General features: G+C 42.3%; 1 protein-coding gene across 1 annotated transcript in view; it reads right to left on the minus strand.

Moving 5' to 3' along the window:
* The window catches only part of CDK14 (cyclin dependent kinase 14), a 313,070-nt gene extending 309,078 nt beyond the window's left edge, over nucleotides 1-3,992 (minus strand). Inside the window, exon 1 of the mRNA XM_051802182.1 lies at nucleotides 3,772-3,992. Coding sequence (XP_051658142.1) covers nucleotides 3,772-3,862 — 91 coding nt within the window. The 5' untranslated portion in view covers nucleotides 3,863-3,992. The remainder of the gene's footprint in view (nucleotides 1-3,771) is intronic.
* Nucleotides 3,993-19,963: the final 15,971 nt, after the last annotated feature.

Genomic DNA, 19,963 nt, shown 5'->3' on the forward strand with positions numbered 1-19,963 from the left:
TCAGCTGAAGAGATCTCAAATATGATTTTCGTACTATATGAATTTCAACAAATGCATAGCTAAGAACTCTTTACATAACTAAATTACTAATATTAATTTTATGAAATTACTCATTATTAATTTTAATTACATAATTATCAAAGTGAAAAACTAAGAACGAACCCTAATAAAGGTTTAAATGATAAAATAAACAGTGAGTCAACTGAATCTTAACATACAGTTATGATGCATTCATTTATATGGCCAACAGAGTATGTAAGGAAACCAGATTTTTTAAACTAATATGGATGTCTGTATAAAAATGGATAGGCTGACACAAACATATCAATGAAAAGAATGATGTAAACTTTTCATATTCTTAGTAATGTAAGTTCTTTATGATGAGATAAATTTTAGAGGGACACTCCTTGAAATACCAGAAAATTTCTGCCAGGAGAAAAGGGTACCTTAGCTGCAAAGACAGCTCACTTCTCTAGAACTGGGAGCATGTAATTTCTACAGCAAAAAGCCACCCTGTCTGTTTTAGAACATAAACTTCAATTTAGCACCACAGGCCACACACATTTCCTCCAACATACCACAGTGCTGTATCATCCTTTGCCAGATTTGCACATGATGACACAAAGAGAATGCTAAGGAAAAGGCCCAGTGATGGGCAATTTCATACATCACATTTTTCAGCTCAGCAAAATAAACATTTTCAGTAATAGGTACTCTAACAGTTATGGGACCGATCACAGTTTTGCATGATGAGCCAGATCTTCATCACCCTCTGCCAGCCACTGGAAAGCCAATGGCTCCAAAGCATCAGTTCACAGGTGAGAAAATGGGCCAGGTCTGCTTGAGCCTGCCATTGGTACTCTTTGGGCTCTGCTGTGCCCCAGGAATAACTACAATGGCTTTATCTGGAGATGTTGGGGAAATAGCTTCAAATATTACTTAACATAGTTTAGCACACTGTAAAAAAAAAAAATCTTATAAATGAATTGCAAATATAACCTCTCAAATAGTATTACTTGGTGGAGAGAAGGTGGTCTGAAAGGCAGTTTATTGAGTACTAACCTGCAAGCCCTAAAGAAAAAAAAACACTGCCAATGACAATTAGGATACATTTCCACCACTCTTATCTAAGAGGCTAATATAAACTTTGGTATTGAAATCTGGTATCAAAAGTTTGGGATCTTGCAGTATTGAGAGAATTGTATTTGGTAGATGGAAGGCTGCAAACACAGCAGGGAGGCCTAGCAGTGACTTACCATTGAAAGAATGATCATTAGATCTTCCCTACTGCAGCACATGAAGGTTTGACTCCCTAATTATTTGATTCAAACACCATATTACTCTCATATCATTTATAGGACTACGCTCATGATGCTATGTTGTGTACTTAAACCCATGAAAACACAGAAACTGCAGCAGAACAAGAAAAGTTAATAGATCATGTTTATTTTATAGAATCACTGAATGGTTGGGGTTGGAATAAACCTTAACCCAACCCCCTTAATAACCATCCCAACCCCCTTGCCATGGGCAGGGACAACTTACACTAGACCAAGTTGCTCAAAGCCCCATCCAACCTAGCCTTGAACACTGTCAGGAATCTACTATTTATAATAAATCACAACTGAACAGATGACTGACAAAATTACAATTAGATACTCATAAAATTTGTAATTTGTTAATCTCACCAAGCAACTAGCTCTTACAAAAAGAACTTTAAAACCCATGTGAAAAATACCCAGAAAGATTTTTTTCCAATGAGGTTTTGGTTTTCTTTCCTCCACTTCAGTATAAGAGTTAAGTACAGCACATGTTTTAACCAAGGATTTCCTGGTATGCAAGTTTAGAGTTTCTTTGCTTGGGCTTATCTGTGGCTCTGGTATCAGAAACGGACTATGTTCAAACCTCATACAGATAAATTAGAAGTTTTTTCGCTCAAAGTGCAGTTACTAGAATGATGGTCAAAATATTAGAGCACCTGAAGATTGAAAAATCTTGCTGGTAGCAGCTGTTTTAAACACAAACCAACCACCAGCAAACAAACAAACAAACCCCTCACCCAACCACACTCCTACACGTCTGCACATATACACACAGAACTGGAGGAGCTGTAAAACATAAAAATCTGTGTACCTAAAATCAGGCCAGAGCTCCCAAGGAAACTAAAAGGTTGTTTCATTTGTGCAAAATGACAAAAATAGATGATCACCCAACCGAGCCAACTAAAACATGCAGAAATTACCAGCCAGAGGGGCCTTGCTCCCTAAAAGGCATTAACAGGACTGTCACTGTTACAACAAAGCAGCATCCTCATTCAAAACATTTTCTTTGTTAATGACTTCCACCATTAGTAAAACCTTCCCATAGTTCTGTGGAAGAGTGTCTCTCTGCATCTATACACGCACAGAGACACATATCAGACCAAACACCTGACTGCCTCATTTTTTTACAATCAAAGTAAGTTAAACATATTTTACAAGTTTAAGACTGGTGATAGATGAAAGCTATTTTCATATAGGGACAGAGAGATTCATAACAGTGACTTGACATTTGCTTCACAATTGTAACTTTGCATTTACCCTTGAACTCTCTGGTTTACAAATATGAATGAGCTTTTCTCAGTCTTTTTCATCTTGCAGTAGAACAATAAAAAATACGTGATTTTGAATCCGATCATACACTTAAAAGCTTGCAGTCCTTAAAAGCTAAAGGTGGTACACTGAATGCATACACAACATGTGAAAAATCCTAATGCTCAAGTACTCCAGCACACCTCCTCGGTAGGGTTATTGAGGAAGAAAAGTGCCACAGCTCATGGCTGCGGCACAGGCACTTCACGTTCTCTCACTGGGACAAAGAGGCCCTGCAAACTGACCCAGGTCTGCCAGCCAGACTGACTGTAAGGAGAAAGATCCCAGTGGGAAGACCAATGGGCAAGGGCTGTGGAAGGGCCCTTACAGAAGGTCTGCAAGGACAGGGGCTGCTGCATCTGCTCACAGGTATTACAGCACTATCTCCAGCTGCTTTGCTCGGCCAACTCGGGGGTACTTCACAGCTCTTTTGATGTACCTTCTCTCCCTGCTCAGCTGTGTGTTGATGCTCTTAGCAGGACTTAACGTTTTAAACAATGAATTAAGCAACACAGAGTGCCAAAGACTAAGAGAAACACCAGTCCAAGCAGACCAGAACTCTTTGGCATTGTTCTCGGTAAAAAAGTCAACTGCAAAATAAACTGGTGTCGAAACCAAACACGATGTGGTGACACCAGGAGGTAACATGCAGCGGCATTCAGATGACGCTACATCACGATGCTCTCTGTCAGTGACAGAACGACAAGACTTCGCAGCAGATGACAGACAGACTTCTTTTGTCTGGCCTCCTAAATCCCCGGACAGCCGTTACCTTCTTCAGCATCTCGCTCCTCAACTAAAAACAACCTGCAGCCCGCACAAATTACCAGACCTGCAACAAATCGAAAATAACCGATTGCTTTCGGTCGAGGTTTCCCTTTGGCAGCGGGGGCACGCGAGCCAACTCTCATTTATAGTTTGTTCTTCCCAGCCGATTTTGGGCTAACTCCATCACGGACCCGTGCAGCACTGCTGGGACTGCAAGAGTTGTTATTTTCCCGAGCTTTCTTGCCAAGAAACGTCATTCGGGGACGGTGTCGGCGCGCGTGTTCCCAGCCTGGCAGCGCTGACCCACCGCCCCCTCCCCGCCGGGACCCCCGGGCGCCGGGCAGCGCCGGCAGGGCCCGGCCGCGGGACTCACCTATTCGGCCGAAGCTCTCCGATAAAGTTCTCCGCAACTTTTTCATCCTGCTGATCTTCTCGGCGGACTGCGAGTCGATCATGTCACACATCGGGGGACAACCCACCCCTGCTCGACTGCCGCCACCCCTGCTGCCCTGACTCCGGGGGAGAGAACTCCCCTACGGCTCGGGGGCTCCCCCCCTGCCCCGAGAAGCCGCCGAGCGCCGCGGGACAGCCCCGGTCCCGCCCGGGAGAGGAGCCCTACGCCGTGGCCGCGGCTGCTGCTGCTGCTGCTCGGCTCCGCGCCGCCACCGCCCGGCTCATCGCCCCGTCCCGCCCCCTCCCCGGGCTGCCCCGGCACAGCCAGACAGGGCGGGCAGGGCGAGGGAGGACTCGGGGCGCCGAGCAGAGATGGAGGAGCGAAAGGAAAGTCCGGCGAGGGGCTGCGGGCGCCGGCGACGGGAGGGAGGGAGGGAAGGAGGGAGGGAGGGTGCATTGAGAGAAAGGAGGAGGAGGAGCCTGGGCGGGCCGGGGAGCCCCGGGGAGGAAGGGCGGCGGCGGCGGGGGCGTGAGGGGGGCCGGCGGCGAGCGCTGGGGCCGCGCCGAGGGATGCGCTGTCTGCGGCGCGTCCCGGGCGCGGGGAGCTTTTCGGGCAGGGGCAGCGCGGAAAGGAGTGTGCGGTGGCGTTTGCCGGCGGAGCAGATGCCTCGGGTCCTCCCGGGGTGTCCGCGCCCCCCGCTGCTGCATCGCGGTCTCTGGGGACACGCTGCGGTGCCCCCCGGCCGGCGGGGCCGGCGCTGCCGAGGGAGCGCTGCTCTCCCCCGGGCCGAGGCTGCCCGAGGCGGGTGCGAGTCGTGGGGTTTGGCGACGGGAGGAGGAGCCCGCCCGGTCTGACCCCTGGGACGGTGCCCCTGCTGCTGTGGTGGGAAATCATTTCTGGGTGGGAAATGGGCACCTCGCTCACAGTAAGCACCCGGCCCGTCAAGTTGAAACTTGGGCTCCTCTCCATGTGCGTCTCCAAGCACAGCCCTATAATGTGCCTTCCAAGTGCGTTAGCCTGCAACTTAACGGGTGTTGGGAGCTTTTGATCTTGTTAACTCACTTGAACCAACATTATTGAAAAATAAACCAGTTTAACCCATCAAGATGGATGGTCATGTCTAGTCTAAAATATAAAGCAGGTACTTTTCGAGAACAATATATGTTAGGTAACAGAAAGCCAAGGTTTTTGTGGTTCAAATTGTATTTTAATGCATGTTATCTGGTTAAAATGAACTTGGGTTTTAATGAGGCTAGCTAACACATTTTACTGGGACTATACAGTGTCTAAGCTCAGTTTTAGAAGCACATTTGTCTAGACAAGTGTTTAGGTGAGTTGGGTTCAAGCCATCTGCAACTCTACGCTCTAGGATTGGACCTTTCTGTTACAATGCAATGGGGTGGACAGTTTGCAGCATCTCAAGGTGCAACTCTATAATTATCTACTTTAATCTACTCTATGTAGACTGCATCTGTCTCTTGAGGCATAAAAGATAATGGGAACTTGTCCTGCTCTATAAGCGGTACAGTGGCACTGGTAAAATGTCTTATGCACAAACCCCGAATCTACAGACAGTTTAATAAAAAGGTTTTCAGAAGCCTGAATCTTGTTGACCCTGTTAACATCTTTGAAACGGGAACTAAAATGGCCTTTTCAATGTTGTCTATGTTATATTATGGAAGGAAATTGAGAACGGGTGGAAACTGGAACACTGCAGAGAGCAATGCAGGGAAAAGGAGGAGAAACAAAAACTAGGAAGAAACAGGCAAGGGGGCTAGAAGGAAAAAGGGAGGGAGGACACAGGTATGTAAGGATGTTTAATTCAATTACTGCAAAAAATGACATTTAAGTCCTTAATAACAGCTGATAATTTGATCTTTGTTTAAATCTAACATAACTACCCCTGCTCTGAGTGGAGAGGAAAATGCCATCATTGTAAATAAAATATTCTGGTCCAGGAGCTGAAACTGAGTTCAGCATTTGAGCTCTTTGCATTTTCTCTGCATGCCATTCACTCTGTGCAGCCCTGCTGCTCAGCTCAGACTTGTACCAACACCACTATAATTCGGTCTGCGGCTTGCTTTCAGCAATTAGGGATATCATTTCTGAGAGCTTCTCAGGAACCTGTAATTAACCATGCTTAATTGATAGATGCTGTCTTATGTAGTGAATTAGCCTAGGTCCTAGCACCTAGTGAATTTGGAATGATATTCCCGTTTTTCTCCCTGTGTCTAGGTAAACTATCACTTTACTGTTCGTGAAGGATAAGTCTCTGCCAGGCTACTGCAGTGAGTTCAGCTTTCTTAGAAGAATAGGCAATCAAACATTTCTAATAGGCATCTGGCTTTGCAGCAGCTTGGGAATTATCTACAAGCATATGTCAGGGTCTTTTAAATCAATGAAAATTTTGTCTAAATTAGACACCAGTGTGATGCCAGTGAGAGAAACCCAGGTCTTGTCTTCTGAAAATTGTACAACCTCAGGATACAGAGGTGTTACACAGACTTTCTCCTCCAGATGACAGATGATCTTCCAGCTGTGCACAGATTCTCAAAATGCACACTGCAATTCATGCCATTTTTCCCTCCATGGTCTTTACTCAACAGAAGTATTTCTAAGTCCTTCCTTCTTTGTTCTTTCCCCAACCCAAACCTCTTCTGTTTCCAAAGGCACTAGTGTTGAAAATTCATTGAATCCAGGAATGTGGAATCACTTTTGTAGCTTTGATCAAACTCATAAGCTGGTGGTTCCTATTTCTCATCTCTGTATTTCCATCACCCAACTCAGGAAATCAGTAAAGCAGAAACATGTAATTTGTAAACCACAGAGATAGCAGCTACTCTGATGATGATGTTTCGCTTCCTTGTAGGGACAGGCTTTCAGCTCCGGTTTTATATTTAAGTCTTGCAATTTGTGGCATAAAAAAATTTACATGAAAAACATGCAAAATGATACTGCTTTTTGCTGCCTTCTTTCACAAGCCTCTACCAAGTTAAAGCATGTTTGCATTTAATGGGGCATCATCTAGATAATAAAAAGCCAGACATGTTATTTACAGCATCCTTTCTCACATCAGCTCCCTGAAGATACACCCTAAACAAAAACTGCTTGCAGTTACTTTATGACCCAAGCATCTCCTTGCCTGGCTTTGGTAAGAACTCCCTGTAAATCCTGGCCTCCGCTGCTAACACTGAGTCATGCTGAATCACTCTACAAATGTAAGTATTATCAAGTGCAGGAAAAATAGTTGCCAAGATATCACTTGTAAGTTGGACAACAGGAAACATTTGCCTCCCTATATCATGTGAGCCAGCAAGCTTCATCATTTCAGTGTTTCACACTGAGGCATAGGTTATTTCTGAAGATGGGGAGAGAGCAGGGCTGGCAGTTTGTTCATTATTGTGTAAAAGAACATATTGTTTGGAGCTCTAAGCAGTGTGGTCATGGGCCCGGAGCACAGGGTGTGCCAGCAGTCTCCTTGCTGCAGATGGAGCAGCCGCGGTCGCGCTATCCATTACTTGCAGGGTAAGATGAAACGACAAAAAGTAAATCCGTGATGCATGGTGCAGATGGTGGCTCAGGGTGTAATGCAGATCTGTGCACTTTCCAGATCTCAGGGCATTTGCTGTCGATTTTACGGGGTAATTTTATGTGGTCTGAGCTCTCTCTAAACCCCAGTGTTTTCATGTCCCCCCCACCCATCCCCCACCTCCGTAACATTTCTCCTTAGGGGATCTTGAAAGGCAGTGTACTTAAGTTACATTCCTGGGCCAAGTGTTTGAATTTCAGAAACCTTAAGAGCACATAAACAAGCAGTGTGTGTTTGTGGAGGAGGTGGTTAATGCTGTAGATTTGGACTGTTATGTGGGCACAGTAAGACCATGCATCAAGTGGTCTGTCCAGGGAGTAAGACTCTCTGGGGTGATGAGATAGTCAGTGTAGCTCCCCTGGGGAGAGAACAGTCTTGTCAGGCCTTCTGCTGCCAGTATAAAGTAGATTTTCATAAATCTCCCTGGCTGGAGACATTCTCCATTAGGCCAGTCTGCTCACCTTGAAAAGATCTCTCTGCTGCAGCGTCTGGGACCTGAGTGCTTGGAGCTGTGTTGCTTGTTAACACAGCAATCTTTTCGTGACCCTCCGGTGATGAAGATGGATGTAAAGTCACATAACGCTCCCCCTCCTCAGCCTGTCCCCACAGTCTCACTTTCACTTGTCCTCTAATAATACCCAATCCAAGATGACTGTTGTCTGAAGAGAAAGTCAGGCTCTGCTAACACAAATGGTGCTGTATCCTTAGGGACACAACCTTTAAGCTCTGCCAGCAAAATGCATTAGTGACAAAAAGTAAACTTTGGCAATTACAGAACAGTGCCTGTGTAATCTACATCCACATTGGAACTTGTTCCCCCCAAAAGGTCTCAGAGCTGACATATCATGTGTTGCCTTACTGGTGATTGTCATGAAATCCCAGTTTTTATTAACCGGGGGAAATTTCCCCTTGTTGATATTCCTGCATCCCTGCTGATGAATGGAGGGCACCCAGGCCCTCCAGCCTGGCTGCTGTCACCAAACCCTGCTCTGTGGGGGAGGAAGGGACAAGTTAGGGTTCATACACATGATTCCAAAGTCATAATGGAAAAAAAGTGGTTTTCCTGGTGCCTTATGTTTGGCTGCTGGTTAGAAGTGACCTGCTGAGCCACCCATGGTTTACGTCTCTAGTACCCTCTCGTGGTCACTTCATTTCATGTACTAATAACGTGTAGGGTCACTTGCTTTCTGTTTCATTCTTACTTTGCACCATCACATCAGGGGTGAAATGGCTACAGGTGGAACACAGCATCTTTAACTTTGAAGCCTGTAGTTCCTGTCCCTGTTAGGCAGCTTCCTTGTAACGTACATGAGTAGTTCATTTCTAGGGAAGCATGAATTCTTTTTGGTTTGGCCATGACATAGAATCATAGGTTAACCACGATAGGCAGCTGAGCACTGCACAGCTGCTTACTCATACCCATAGAATAGAAAAGTAAAAGCAAACACGAGAAAACTCGTGGATTGATAATTTTATAAGCAAAGAAGAAGCAGCATAAGAAAGAAAACAAAAAATAAGTGACACAAGAGCAATCGCTTGCCACGTTCCCAAGACAGAATGATGCCCAGCCTGTTTCTGAGGCAAAAGATGGCTAATTTACCTAAACTCCGCTCCTCTCCAGTGTACTGCTGAGCATATCATTATATGGCTTGGAATATCACTTTGAACAGTTTGGGTCATCTATTTGGTTGTATCCCCTCTCCACTTCTTGTACACCCCTAATCTATTCACTGGTTGGGCAGCATGAGAAACAGAGATGGCCTTGATGCTGTACAAGCACTGCCCAGCAATAGCTAAAGCAGTAGTCTATTATCAGCATTGTTTTGGTAATAAATCTAAAACACAGCATCCTACAAGCTGCCATGAAGAGAATTAACTCCATCCCAGCCAGACCCAGACCACACAGATGGATGGAAATCACACTGACGATAGTGAGCGCAGAGAAAAAAAAATCATGACAATGTGTCAGAAACCTACATACTTCAAAGTAATATAATTATTGATTATAAACTTAAAGCTTTTACAGTATATGCTACTGTAGAAATTGTGCCATCTCAGAGATTCTGCTGGGCAAGTATACATACATTAGATTTGCAGGAATGAGCTGAGTTTAACATCATCTGGCTACCTAGCAACACAGCATTGATGCTGAATGTTGTTCCTGTGAAATAAGTGGAAACACCTTTTAACAAGCTCTTTTTTCTTGTGCCATCTTGATAAAAGTCTAGTAAAAGGGAAAATGGGATTTAATATGTAATGGCCTCGACCACTGTGATATCAGATCCCAATGTTTTGAAGTTACCAAAATGTTCAACAAATACTCTCATGATGAAAACATTGCAAAATGAAACAGCAGGAGGGCTGAGGTTGATCCACTTAGATGCACTCAAAAAGTATGTGTGAATCATGTCATTTGATCATAAATATTGAATAAAGGGTGTTTACTGTAACATCATCACTTTTCTTTGCAGAAAAATCTCATCAGCACTGTAGCACTATGTGTACAACTGGAAGGTTTGTGCCTCTACAGACACAAAGCCCAACTGGATGGGGCTGGGAAAATATCATAACTGGCATGTGCAGCAAGGGGAATTTTCTCATGGGCAAGGGTCTCTTGTACATAACTCATGATTTTGAAAACACATAGGCACACAAATCCAGTTTATTTTGGGTGTGAATTTAAGCGCTACATGTAAAATTAAAACCCCATATATTAATATCTCATAGAAGCAAGCTTGAAATATTAACCCTACTTTATTTCTAAGACCTCTCAACTTTTTCTTGATTTGTTTTTGGAATTTTTTCCCCATTCCTTATCTAGTTAAATCATTTACAATTACTATAATTTACACCAGATATTAGAGAAGTGTTCTAGAGAAGCAGTATTATTGGATGGACTCCATTTATTCATATCTCTCTGTTTCTTTTTGGACTGCTTGAGTCTGTAGGACAGAGCATAATGTGAATGTTACTTGCCTGTGCAGAGAGAAACTCTCAAAAATAATACAAAACATTTGCAAGTCTTATATATGAAAGGCTGCTTTGTCAAAATGGAGATATGCCCTCTTAATATGAAAATCTAGATGGACTTCAGGCATGCAGGCAACCACTGTGTTCTTTCCACTTAGTTCTATCCCAAAATCAGCATCTAAGCCAGTTAAAACCAGTCCAGCCCAGCCCAGCCCACATGCCACTCTGCTGATGGAAGATTTCAGAAACTGTATCTTACAGTTTTTTTTAGTTCCTATCACTGTGGTAACGAAGTACTGCACAAAATTAAGTACCACAGAATCACAACTGAGTACTGTCCTTCGCTACCAGATCACAATATAGTTGGTTTTCATAGAGTCAGCACAAATGAGCACTCCAGGTCTCTCAACTCAGCTCTTTCTTACAATGCAATAGCAGTATAGGCTCTGGTTGCTGTTTAAGGGGCTTATATAGTGATCAGGAGCCACACAGAAGAGATATCTGCTCAGGGAATGTGTTCCCCTCACTGCACATGCCAGTTATGGTATTTTCCTGTCACAAAAGTGTTGCAGTCAATGGAGGACTGTCGCAGTAGATGTGATAGTTGCAGAACTGTAGTACCCATCATCTGCAAAATGAGTCAGAAGCACAGGGCATGGTAAATTGGCCACTATGGAGTATAACTCCCAGGAAATATGAGGTTTTGAGGAAGATGAAAGAGAGGCTTTGTGCTTCTTTAAAGCCCTGCTTCCAGGAGTTAGGGAAAAAGTATAAAGACATTTTAAGGAAAATTCAACTGAAGAAGAGTTGGAAACACTAATTAGAGGCACGGGTTGGTGCCACCGCAGAACTTAAGAAGTGCATGAATTTATGTAATTAGGAGATTTAAAAGGAAAGAAAAGGTGGGGGTGTTTAATGCAGCAGAAGGTGGAGAGGCAGCAGAAAGAAACAAAGTGGGAAAGAAATACTCAGTATGATATGCGGGAAATATGACCTATAAAATAGATTTTGGAAGCAAGATAAAGAACCTTTGTCAAACCTGAAGGCTAGGAGCTTGTGGCAGCCAGCCTGTGAGCTGAAGAGAGTTTTAGTTGCATGGAGGAAGAGGAAATGCCACACTGGACAAGAAGTAGCTGCTGGATTTAAAGAGCCTGGATCCTTGTGAAAATTAGATGTGACAATTTCCTCAGTATTTTTTAAAATAATGTATGGAGTAAATGCTAAAAGGTGAAACCTCCTGCAAAATTAGGAGGAGAAAAGCCCAGGTTATTGTATTAAATTTGTGATGAACTCCAGGCACACCAACTAATTATGGCACTTGTGACAGTCTTGTCAGGACAGTGCTGTGAAAACTCACAGTGGCTGACCTATAAACCAGGTGACAACACAAGCTATTTTAATGAAGAGTTGTTCATACAAACTAGCAATAAACAAGTCAGAGCAGCGAGCATCTGCATTAGATTTAGTGGAATCTTCATTCAGTTCACTCCTGCAGCCTGTGCTATCCAGAGTCCATTTCATGCATTGCCTGAGCACTATCTGACCAGGGCTGCACAGCAACAGCCCCCACTGGGATCCTGCTGCCTCTTGGAGGAATTGTATGTAAAATATACAGCTCTCCAAAGGCAATGAAAAAATGGAATCGTGAACAAATATCGTCGGATCATGGTGCTAATAACATTAAGGCCATGGGTTTGATCCCCATATGGGTCATTCACTTAAGAGCTGGACTTGATGATCCTTGTGGGTCCCTCCCAGCTCAGAATATTCTGTGACACTTTGATTCTGTGAGATGTGCTGGGTGGAGGGAGTGCTCTCCAAGGGCTGAGCAGTCTCTCTGAAACATGCATTTTTGAGGTACCAGAGCTGGAGGAAAGGAGGCACATCAGAGGGGTGTGGGTGAGAAGATGACATGAAGAGGAAGGCAGCGGACTGGGACAATTCAGCTGAACACGCAAGAGGAGCTAAGAGAGAAGCAGGTTTGGATCTGAGCAGAAGTCAGTCTAAGACAGAGAGGAAGACCTATGAGTCATCCCTGCAAATCTGTAAGCCAGAACTGCAGAGTGGCTTCAGAATTTAATTATAAGAGGTCCCACTGACCTCTCAATTACTTTTGTTGGTCTATATGTAAACATGGATTATTACAAGATAAGCCTGCTTGCATCTGTAATGAATCGATTCCAAAACACATGCAATATTGCAACTAACTTTATTCAAAGTTTCTATTTTTTTATTATTTACCTTACTGAGGATTTAAAGATCAGATTTAAAAATCACTGACTTCAAGCCTGGGACATACTCGTTGTCTGCTAACCTCAAATTTGAAATGAAGTGCCTAAAATCTTTGAATGAAAATTTAGATGAAAATAAGTAGGTGATTCAGAACTAATTTCAATTTTTATTTCTAAGTGTATATACAAAAAATTTACCAGTCACAAGGTACTCTAGGAGGACTTCGTTTACTTGTACAAACATTTTCAGAATATGTATTTTATGTTTCTCCATGATAAGGAGAAACATAAATGTGGCAAACATATATAAAATGCCACATATATAAAATGTGGCAAAATGGACAGGACTTTCAGTGTGATTCAGTTTATTACAATAAGAGTTAAGAAAGTAGGCAATCCCACATTACTTGCTAAAGTATTCACAATATTTCTGAAATTCCTCTTGCAGTTACACTCATCCAGAATAGATGTGTCTGTAAATTTTATAAAAAGTGATACACAATATAAATAAGTGGATATACCCAGGGGAAAAAATCCCTGAGGAGTGATTTGGAAGACAAATTAACTGCAAAGTAATATTTTTCTGGCTAAAGCTTCACTTGACAGAGTCCCTGTTAGAAAAAATGTCTTTCAGAAAAAAAAGTTTGTGAGTGATACAGTCCTAAGGAAAGCCCCTGATAATTCCAGCTTCCTGAGTTCACAAAACAAGTCTCTCATAATTGCATGTGGTGCTCCAAGTATCCCAAAGGAGGTGACACTAAGCCCTCATTCCTCCACGTCAATTAAATGAAACAAAACCTCTATTGCCTTAGACCCTTCTTTTCACCTAGTTCCTCAGCTTCATAGATAGCTACTTTGACATAGAAGAACCTTAAACCTTACATTTTATAAAAATTTATCAGTCTATTTTTCAATTGCTATTGAGAACAGAAAGAGAAAAGATGGAAAGCCAGTAAATCAGAATAACTCATGACCTCACAAAAAGCTCCTTGTTATGAGAGCAACAGCAGGGAAAAGAGACTATCAAGCAGAAGGGAGTATATTCTGGACATTGTTCGGGATAAAAAAGACTAGGAGGTGAAGGACATGGTCCTTAAGGGAACAGACAGATATTGTCAGACGTAGTCAGCTGCATCAGAGAGAGGAAAAGAACTTCTCAGCAGTGATATGTAGATCCTGGGTAACTTCTTTCTAATTATTTACTGCATGAGACAGATATTCCTGGTGCTGTTTCTAAACTGTTGATCATTTTGGACCTTCAAACCAGCAGTATTGTAGTGCCCAACCATTGCTACAAGCCAGATCCTTCTCCAGTGTGCTTCAAGGCACAGCGACCACACAGACCTGCTGCTCTCAAAGGGTTCATTGGATTCTGCAGCTCCAGATACTATACAGAGATTGACATTTTCTGTCATTTAACCTCGTTCAAATTTGCTTTTCTTTATTATTTACTAGAAACAGGATGATTCCATAGCATCACTCTGTTTTTTCCCCTTTTACACTGAAGATTAGAGGTTGGCCTTGGAAAGTGATAGCCAGTGACCTAGCAGGGCTTTCTGTGGTGCAATCTTGTCCAAAGATTATCTGTCTTTTCAAATAAACAATTCAGCTTCTGTGATTCATGGTCTGTGTTTGATGTCAACAAGAACATTGGTCCCACTAATGACAAACAGCTCAGGCTGCATCTAGCCTTCTGTCCAGCTGAGCAGCTTTCATGTTGAGTAAAAACAGTTTTGAATCATAGATCTTCAGAGAATAACTTAGAAGACTTGCTTTACCGTGTTCAAAATTAATTAAAAAGATACCTGATACTTTGTGTCTTGCTGCAAGTCCCAGTTACCAAGTTTTGCTCCTTGGTGCTTCAGTATTCTCTTTCATTAAGTATATTTTTACCTGTCTTAATTTGGCCAAAGTCATGCATCTGTATTTTAGAAAGTCATGTGTCTGTATTTTAGAAGAGAAATTCATCAGGCTCATCTAGGGGATAAAAGGAAAAATGTATTTCTAATCTATTTGGTGTACTGAAAAGAATGTCAGGATGGAAATTTGTAACAAAAGACAGCTTTATGGCTTTTTTTGCTTCACAACATGATCTAATTAGGTACTTGTTCAAATGACAGCTCCCTTGTGATTCTCATTTAAGAAAAGTGTGAACCAGTGCAATGATCAAAACCAACACTGTAGAACAATTCCATCATATTCAGGATCCAAGTCCATCACAGGACTGTCTGATCACCAGATTTGCTGGTGTCTAGCCTGAGGGCATTGAATACCTTCTCTGACTGACACATTCATGTCTATTTGCAGTCTACCTATTCGTGCTTTCCAAAGTTTAAAAATCTTTTGAAAGAAGAATCTTTCCTCATGAATGAAAACTAAGCCAGCACCGTGCTTCTGTTCCAATGGCCAACACCCCCAGGAGTTACACCAGGCCATGGGCAGGCAGCTGGAACTCTGCTCTGCACAATCCAGCACGGGGGCTTGTGTGCCTGCTCAGTGAGACAGGCTAGAGAACAGATTCCACTGGAGATTCACACACACACACAGAGCCAGCCAAAGGGCCTGCAGTAACTCCCACGTGGCCTTCTCCTCTTCTGCTGCTGACACAGAGAGGAGAGAGGAAGGCCCAGCCGGGGCATGCTTGCTACTCACAGACATGCTAATAAATCTGGAGTAGTTTGAGGCAAAATGATATAGAAGGTGGCAAGTGCAGAACTGCCTCAAGGTTAATAGATAGTACACATTACCTTGAGGTGTAGGTAAGCAACAGGTGTCAAAGTGTTTCATTTATTTACCTCCCCACTCACCCAATAGTTTCTAAACTCCTGATTTATTCTCTGGGAGAGAGGAATCTAGCATTTAAGTTGACAAATTCAACAATATATGTCTGAAAACATCATGTATTCTTCCGAATGAAAGCAAAGAGATTTCTATCTTTCTCTATTTTAATCTGATTTATAATACAGTTTAACAAAGGATCTAGAAGTATTTTAAATGCCATGTGAATGTGAAAATAAGCAAGAGTCTAAATTCTTGGAATTCTTTGTGTTCTTTTTAATTCCAGAGAACTAGACTGATAACATACTGTATAGATAACATTTTTAATTTATTCATTATATTCTGATAATTTTTCATATAAGTAATTATATTAATAAACTGGGCATAGTCCTTTGAAGTTCAATTTAGAAAGTACCATGTTATCTGTATGTAATAAACCTCATGTATCTATCCTCCCTCTTCTACTATCATGTCTAGTGACTACCATTACAAGCTTTTTTAAATATTCCTTTGCTCAGTCTAATAGGGATTTTTACAGTATCATTACACATTCTAATTGGGTGATTAGGGGTTTCATGCCACTAATAGAAATGCAGGGTGAGTAACTGGAACTACTGCAAGTTATGTAAAAAGAAATGAGCTACAAGGTTGGTAACAGTTTTACACACACACAGAGTGATGAAACCCAGAGCCAAGTGTCAGGCACAGCTGGCCCAGTGCACTGCAGCCCAGAGCAAAGGCTGTGAACAAAATGCATCTGGTCAAAAATCAACCCAACGAAAAAGGGATTCTCCAAATTTCTCTAGGAAGAGGGGTTTGTACCATTGTCATAAAATGAGTGTTTTAAGGTTCCTCAAAAAATTTCTCAGATCATGGTGTGGCCTATGGGGGAGAAAGGGGGATGCACAACCACAACCATCCCTTACTCTTATTTCAGTTTTGAGGCCCAAAACCTCCTTGTGCTAGATTCTCTGTATCCAACCATTTTATTGCCTGTTTTGGAACTGTGGTCTTAAGCTGTGCCAGGGGAGGTTTAGGCTGAATATCAGGAAAAAATTTTTTACAGAGAGAGTAATCAGACATTGGAATGGGCTGCCCAGGGAGGTGGTGGATCCACTATCCCTGGAGGTTTTAAGATGAGACTGGATGTGGCACTTAGTGCCATGGAATAGTAACCACAGCAGTGTTGGATCAAGGGTTGGACTTGATGATCTCAGAGGTCTTTTCCAACCTGGTTGATTCTATGATTCTATGATCATCAGCCTGGGCAGCTTTGGCTAACCATAACATTCTACATTTGATGAGGGGACCAGCTCATCATTGTGATAGCCTTGAAAACTCTCCTTTTCCAGTTTCATGGCCCATGCTAAAGCCTTAAACACCCTCTTAATATGACATAGATGCCCATATGCATGCATGATAAGCTCTAGGGGAGAATATAGTAACCTATTTTGGTAATGTCAAGCACGTTGCAGTATGATGAAGCTGGTGCTTCTGATATTCCTAAAACATGGATGTGTAATGAAGACAAGAGTGATTCTGCCTTATGCAAATATTCCTATGTTGATAATTTGTTATTACAAACATGGCTTTTTTTTTCTTCTTCATATTTTCCTCACAGATGGGAATGGCAATTCTGATAACAGGGAAATTGGAAATGGGCTTCGATCCTGACTACCTCAGCCTAATTTGAGTATACGGTGTTTATTTCCTCCTTGGAAGTCATAGTCCAGCTGATCACACTGACTCAACTTCACTGAAGTTTATTCAAAGTCAGATGGATTTTTCCTGTGTGTTCGCTATCCCTTTCCTCAGGAGGTGAGGGAGGCAGGATTTCACTTTGCAGATGCCATGCTGACTCTTTTGCATACCAAACTCATTTGTCCAGTGCATAACTGATCTGAATTCACTCTATGGTGATCTTGATTATTGGAATTTCAAGAATATACATGAAAAAGACTGCAGCACTAAAGAAAACTATGATACTTCTGCAGTACAACAGGCAAAACTGTCACCGTGAAGATTACCGACTTGATACATTGCAAACCCTGTTTTGCCATGGCTGAGAACTTAAGAGGTCATTGGTTATAAGAAGTGCCAAGTTCACAGAAAGGAAAAAGAAATAATGAAAAGAAGTAATGGGAGATTGAAGGACTCCCCTTGAGGGCAAGAGTGGTATGTGTGTGTGATTCCTGAATTGATGCATGGGAAATAAGTAACTAGGGCAGGTCTGAGAACATGAAGGGCCTGATACTATTTCAAGTCAGGTGACAAGTAGGGATACAGTAAAGGTTGCCCATGAGATGCAGACCAGTGAAGCTGTGAGCTTAGGAACTGTGACAGAAACACTGCTATGAAAATCCACCTCAACTTGGAGTAACTAAACATTTCCTAATTCTTTCTGCTGTGCTGCAACTTGACAGCTCCTTACACAGATTAGACTGAAGGTCAAATATAAAAAAAACCCCACAAACCCCAAAACAAAACCAAGTCTCTGGACAGACTGCAAATAACTTTATCTTCATCCTGCATCTTACTTCATCATATTAATACACAGATTCAAGCTTAGAGGGCTCTCAAAGTGACTTTGCTTAGTCTATCACCCACTTATCTGCCACACAACCATTTGACTCGAAGTGACAGCTGAAAAACTGTGCCCTCTATTACTTTTTCTTGTTTAGAAGCAATTGCTATATCAGCAAGAGAAAAGTCACTCCATTTGATTAATAATACATACTGATGGTCGAGACATTCAGTCAGAAGACTGATAAATTGTTAAGCTGCTGAAATCCACTGGCGGGTTTCTTTAGGTCTAGACTTACATTCTGTCCTTCTTGCTTTGTGGAAGCTCATGTAAGACACCACTAAATATTTTCTTTGTAAACTGTGTAAGATAGGGAAAAGATAAGTAAGTTAGTGATTTTCAGCCAGTCTTCCTATACACATTAAGCCTGGTTATTGATGCAGCAAATAAATCAACCTGGGAATGTCTGATAGAGCAATATAGCGTAGCTGTGTATTTTGATTTCTACTTAAGATGACAAGACATAACAAAATATAAAATCAAATATCATCAAAGATGTGCAAAAGAGAACACCTTTTTTTGACCACTGCTCTATTGTTTCCCCACTATCTATTCCCTTTTGCCTCCCTTCACAACTCGCAACTCTTCCCATTCGTGGATGGTTTGGTTCATTCACTGCTTGCACATATCCGAGCCTTCACCACTTCACCATGGTTTAAAAGAGCAAGGAACAAACAGTCAGAGTGGAACAAAGAATTTTGTTTTCATCTATGACATTTAATATCTGCTGTAGGAACTCAGAATCAGACAAGCAAGCAGAGATTGTTTTTCTTGATAACTAAAGTGTGTTGTTGAGGACAACACACTTGAACTCACACACGACCAGAGACACGTGACAGGAAGACCTAGCCAGGAAGCTGACACAGAGTTGACAAAATAGAGTGCTGGGCTTGAGAGCCAACACACACTTCTAAACATTTAAACATTTGATCCTCTCATGCCAAGTCCAAAGCCTTAATGATGCCACAACAAAGACTAAACGTGTTTGCTCAGTCAGATATTGAGTATAAACCATGTGAAGCCATTAAAATAAATGAAGGTTTTGAATGTTGTTTGAAGGTATCAGAATCATGACCCTTTCACATTTGGGTGAAGCAGCACTTGGGGAATGGCCTGAGAGGATTCTGTCAAGTGTCACTAAGCAGAAACACTCTGGAGATATTAATACTTTAGGGATGACATGCCACTTTCTATGCACTTTGACAAGCATGTCTTTTTTCTGCCCTTCAAGTAGCTGTTCTAGGACCCACAGAAAAGATACATCAGAAAATGGACAGCAAGCTTGGCCCTGCTGCATTAGGAAAGATGAGAGCATATGTGAACCTTGAAAAGCTTTCACCCACAAAACCTCCCCAATTCATGCTTTGAAGCACAAGGGCAGTCAGAGATGCTGGCTGATTAGAACCCCAAAATTGAAGATGACCAAGCCCAGATACAGGCAGAAACTGGGGGCATAGCCACATGCAATTGCTGCCAACTTCACCGTCTCCCCAGGCTACTGACCTCCTCAGTCTCGTCCTGATCATCTCCCCATGAGAGTGTCTTTTTAGCTTTTCACTCTGTTTCTCTTTGGTCCCTGACACTCAGAAGGAATATAGGAAAAAAAGCATGCCAGCTGATTCCCTCCCACTTCTTTCTGGACCAGCTAAAATCTAGAGAACTGCATGTTCAGCAGTTCAGTTGGGGGTATCCTAGGGCTGCAAGACACCGGCATGCAGCCCAGGGCCCTTCCTCACACACGTACTTGGTGTAATTAGAAACTTTTGAAAGGACAGATGATAAGAGCTATGCATGGGAGTCTGAAACAAAGATACTCTAAGAAAAAAAAATACCATTTTCCAAAATTACTTCCTGGTGTCTATTTAATAATAAAATAACAATCAAGTAAGACATGGTGCAGACAACTTAAAGGAGTTATCATCAAATTCAAGATTTCAGATGTGGCAAAAAGTATGTTCCTGCATTAAGATAAGTTAAAACAACATGCTTCAGTTTACTAAAATTTTCTTTACTTAACAC

Source organism: Manacus candei, unplaced genomic scaffold (assembly GCF_025592945.1).
Source record: "Manacus candei isolate 608988 ecotype Guabito, Panama unplaced genomic scaffold, ASM2559294v1 h1tg000056l, whole genome shotgun sequence".
NCBI lineage: Eukaryota > Metazoa > Chordata > Aves > Passeriformes > Pipridae > Manacus > Manacus candei.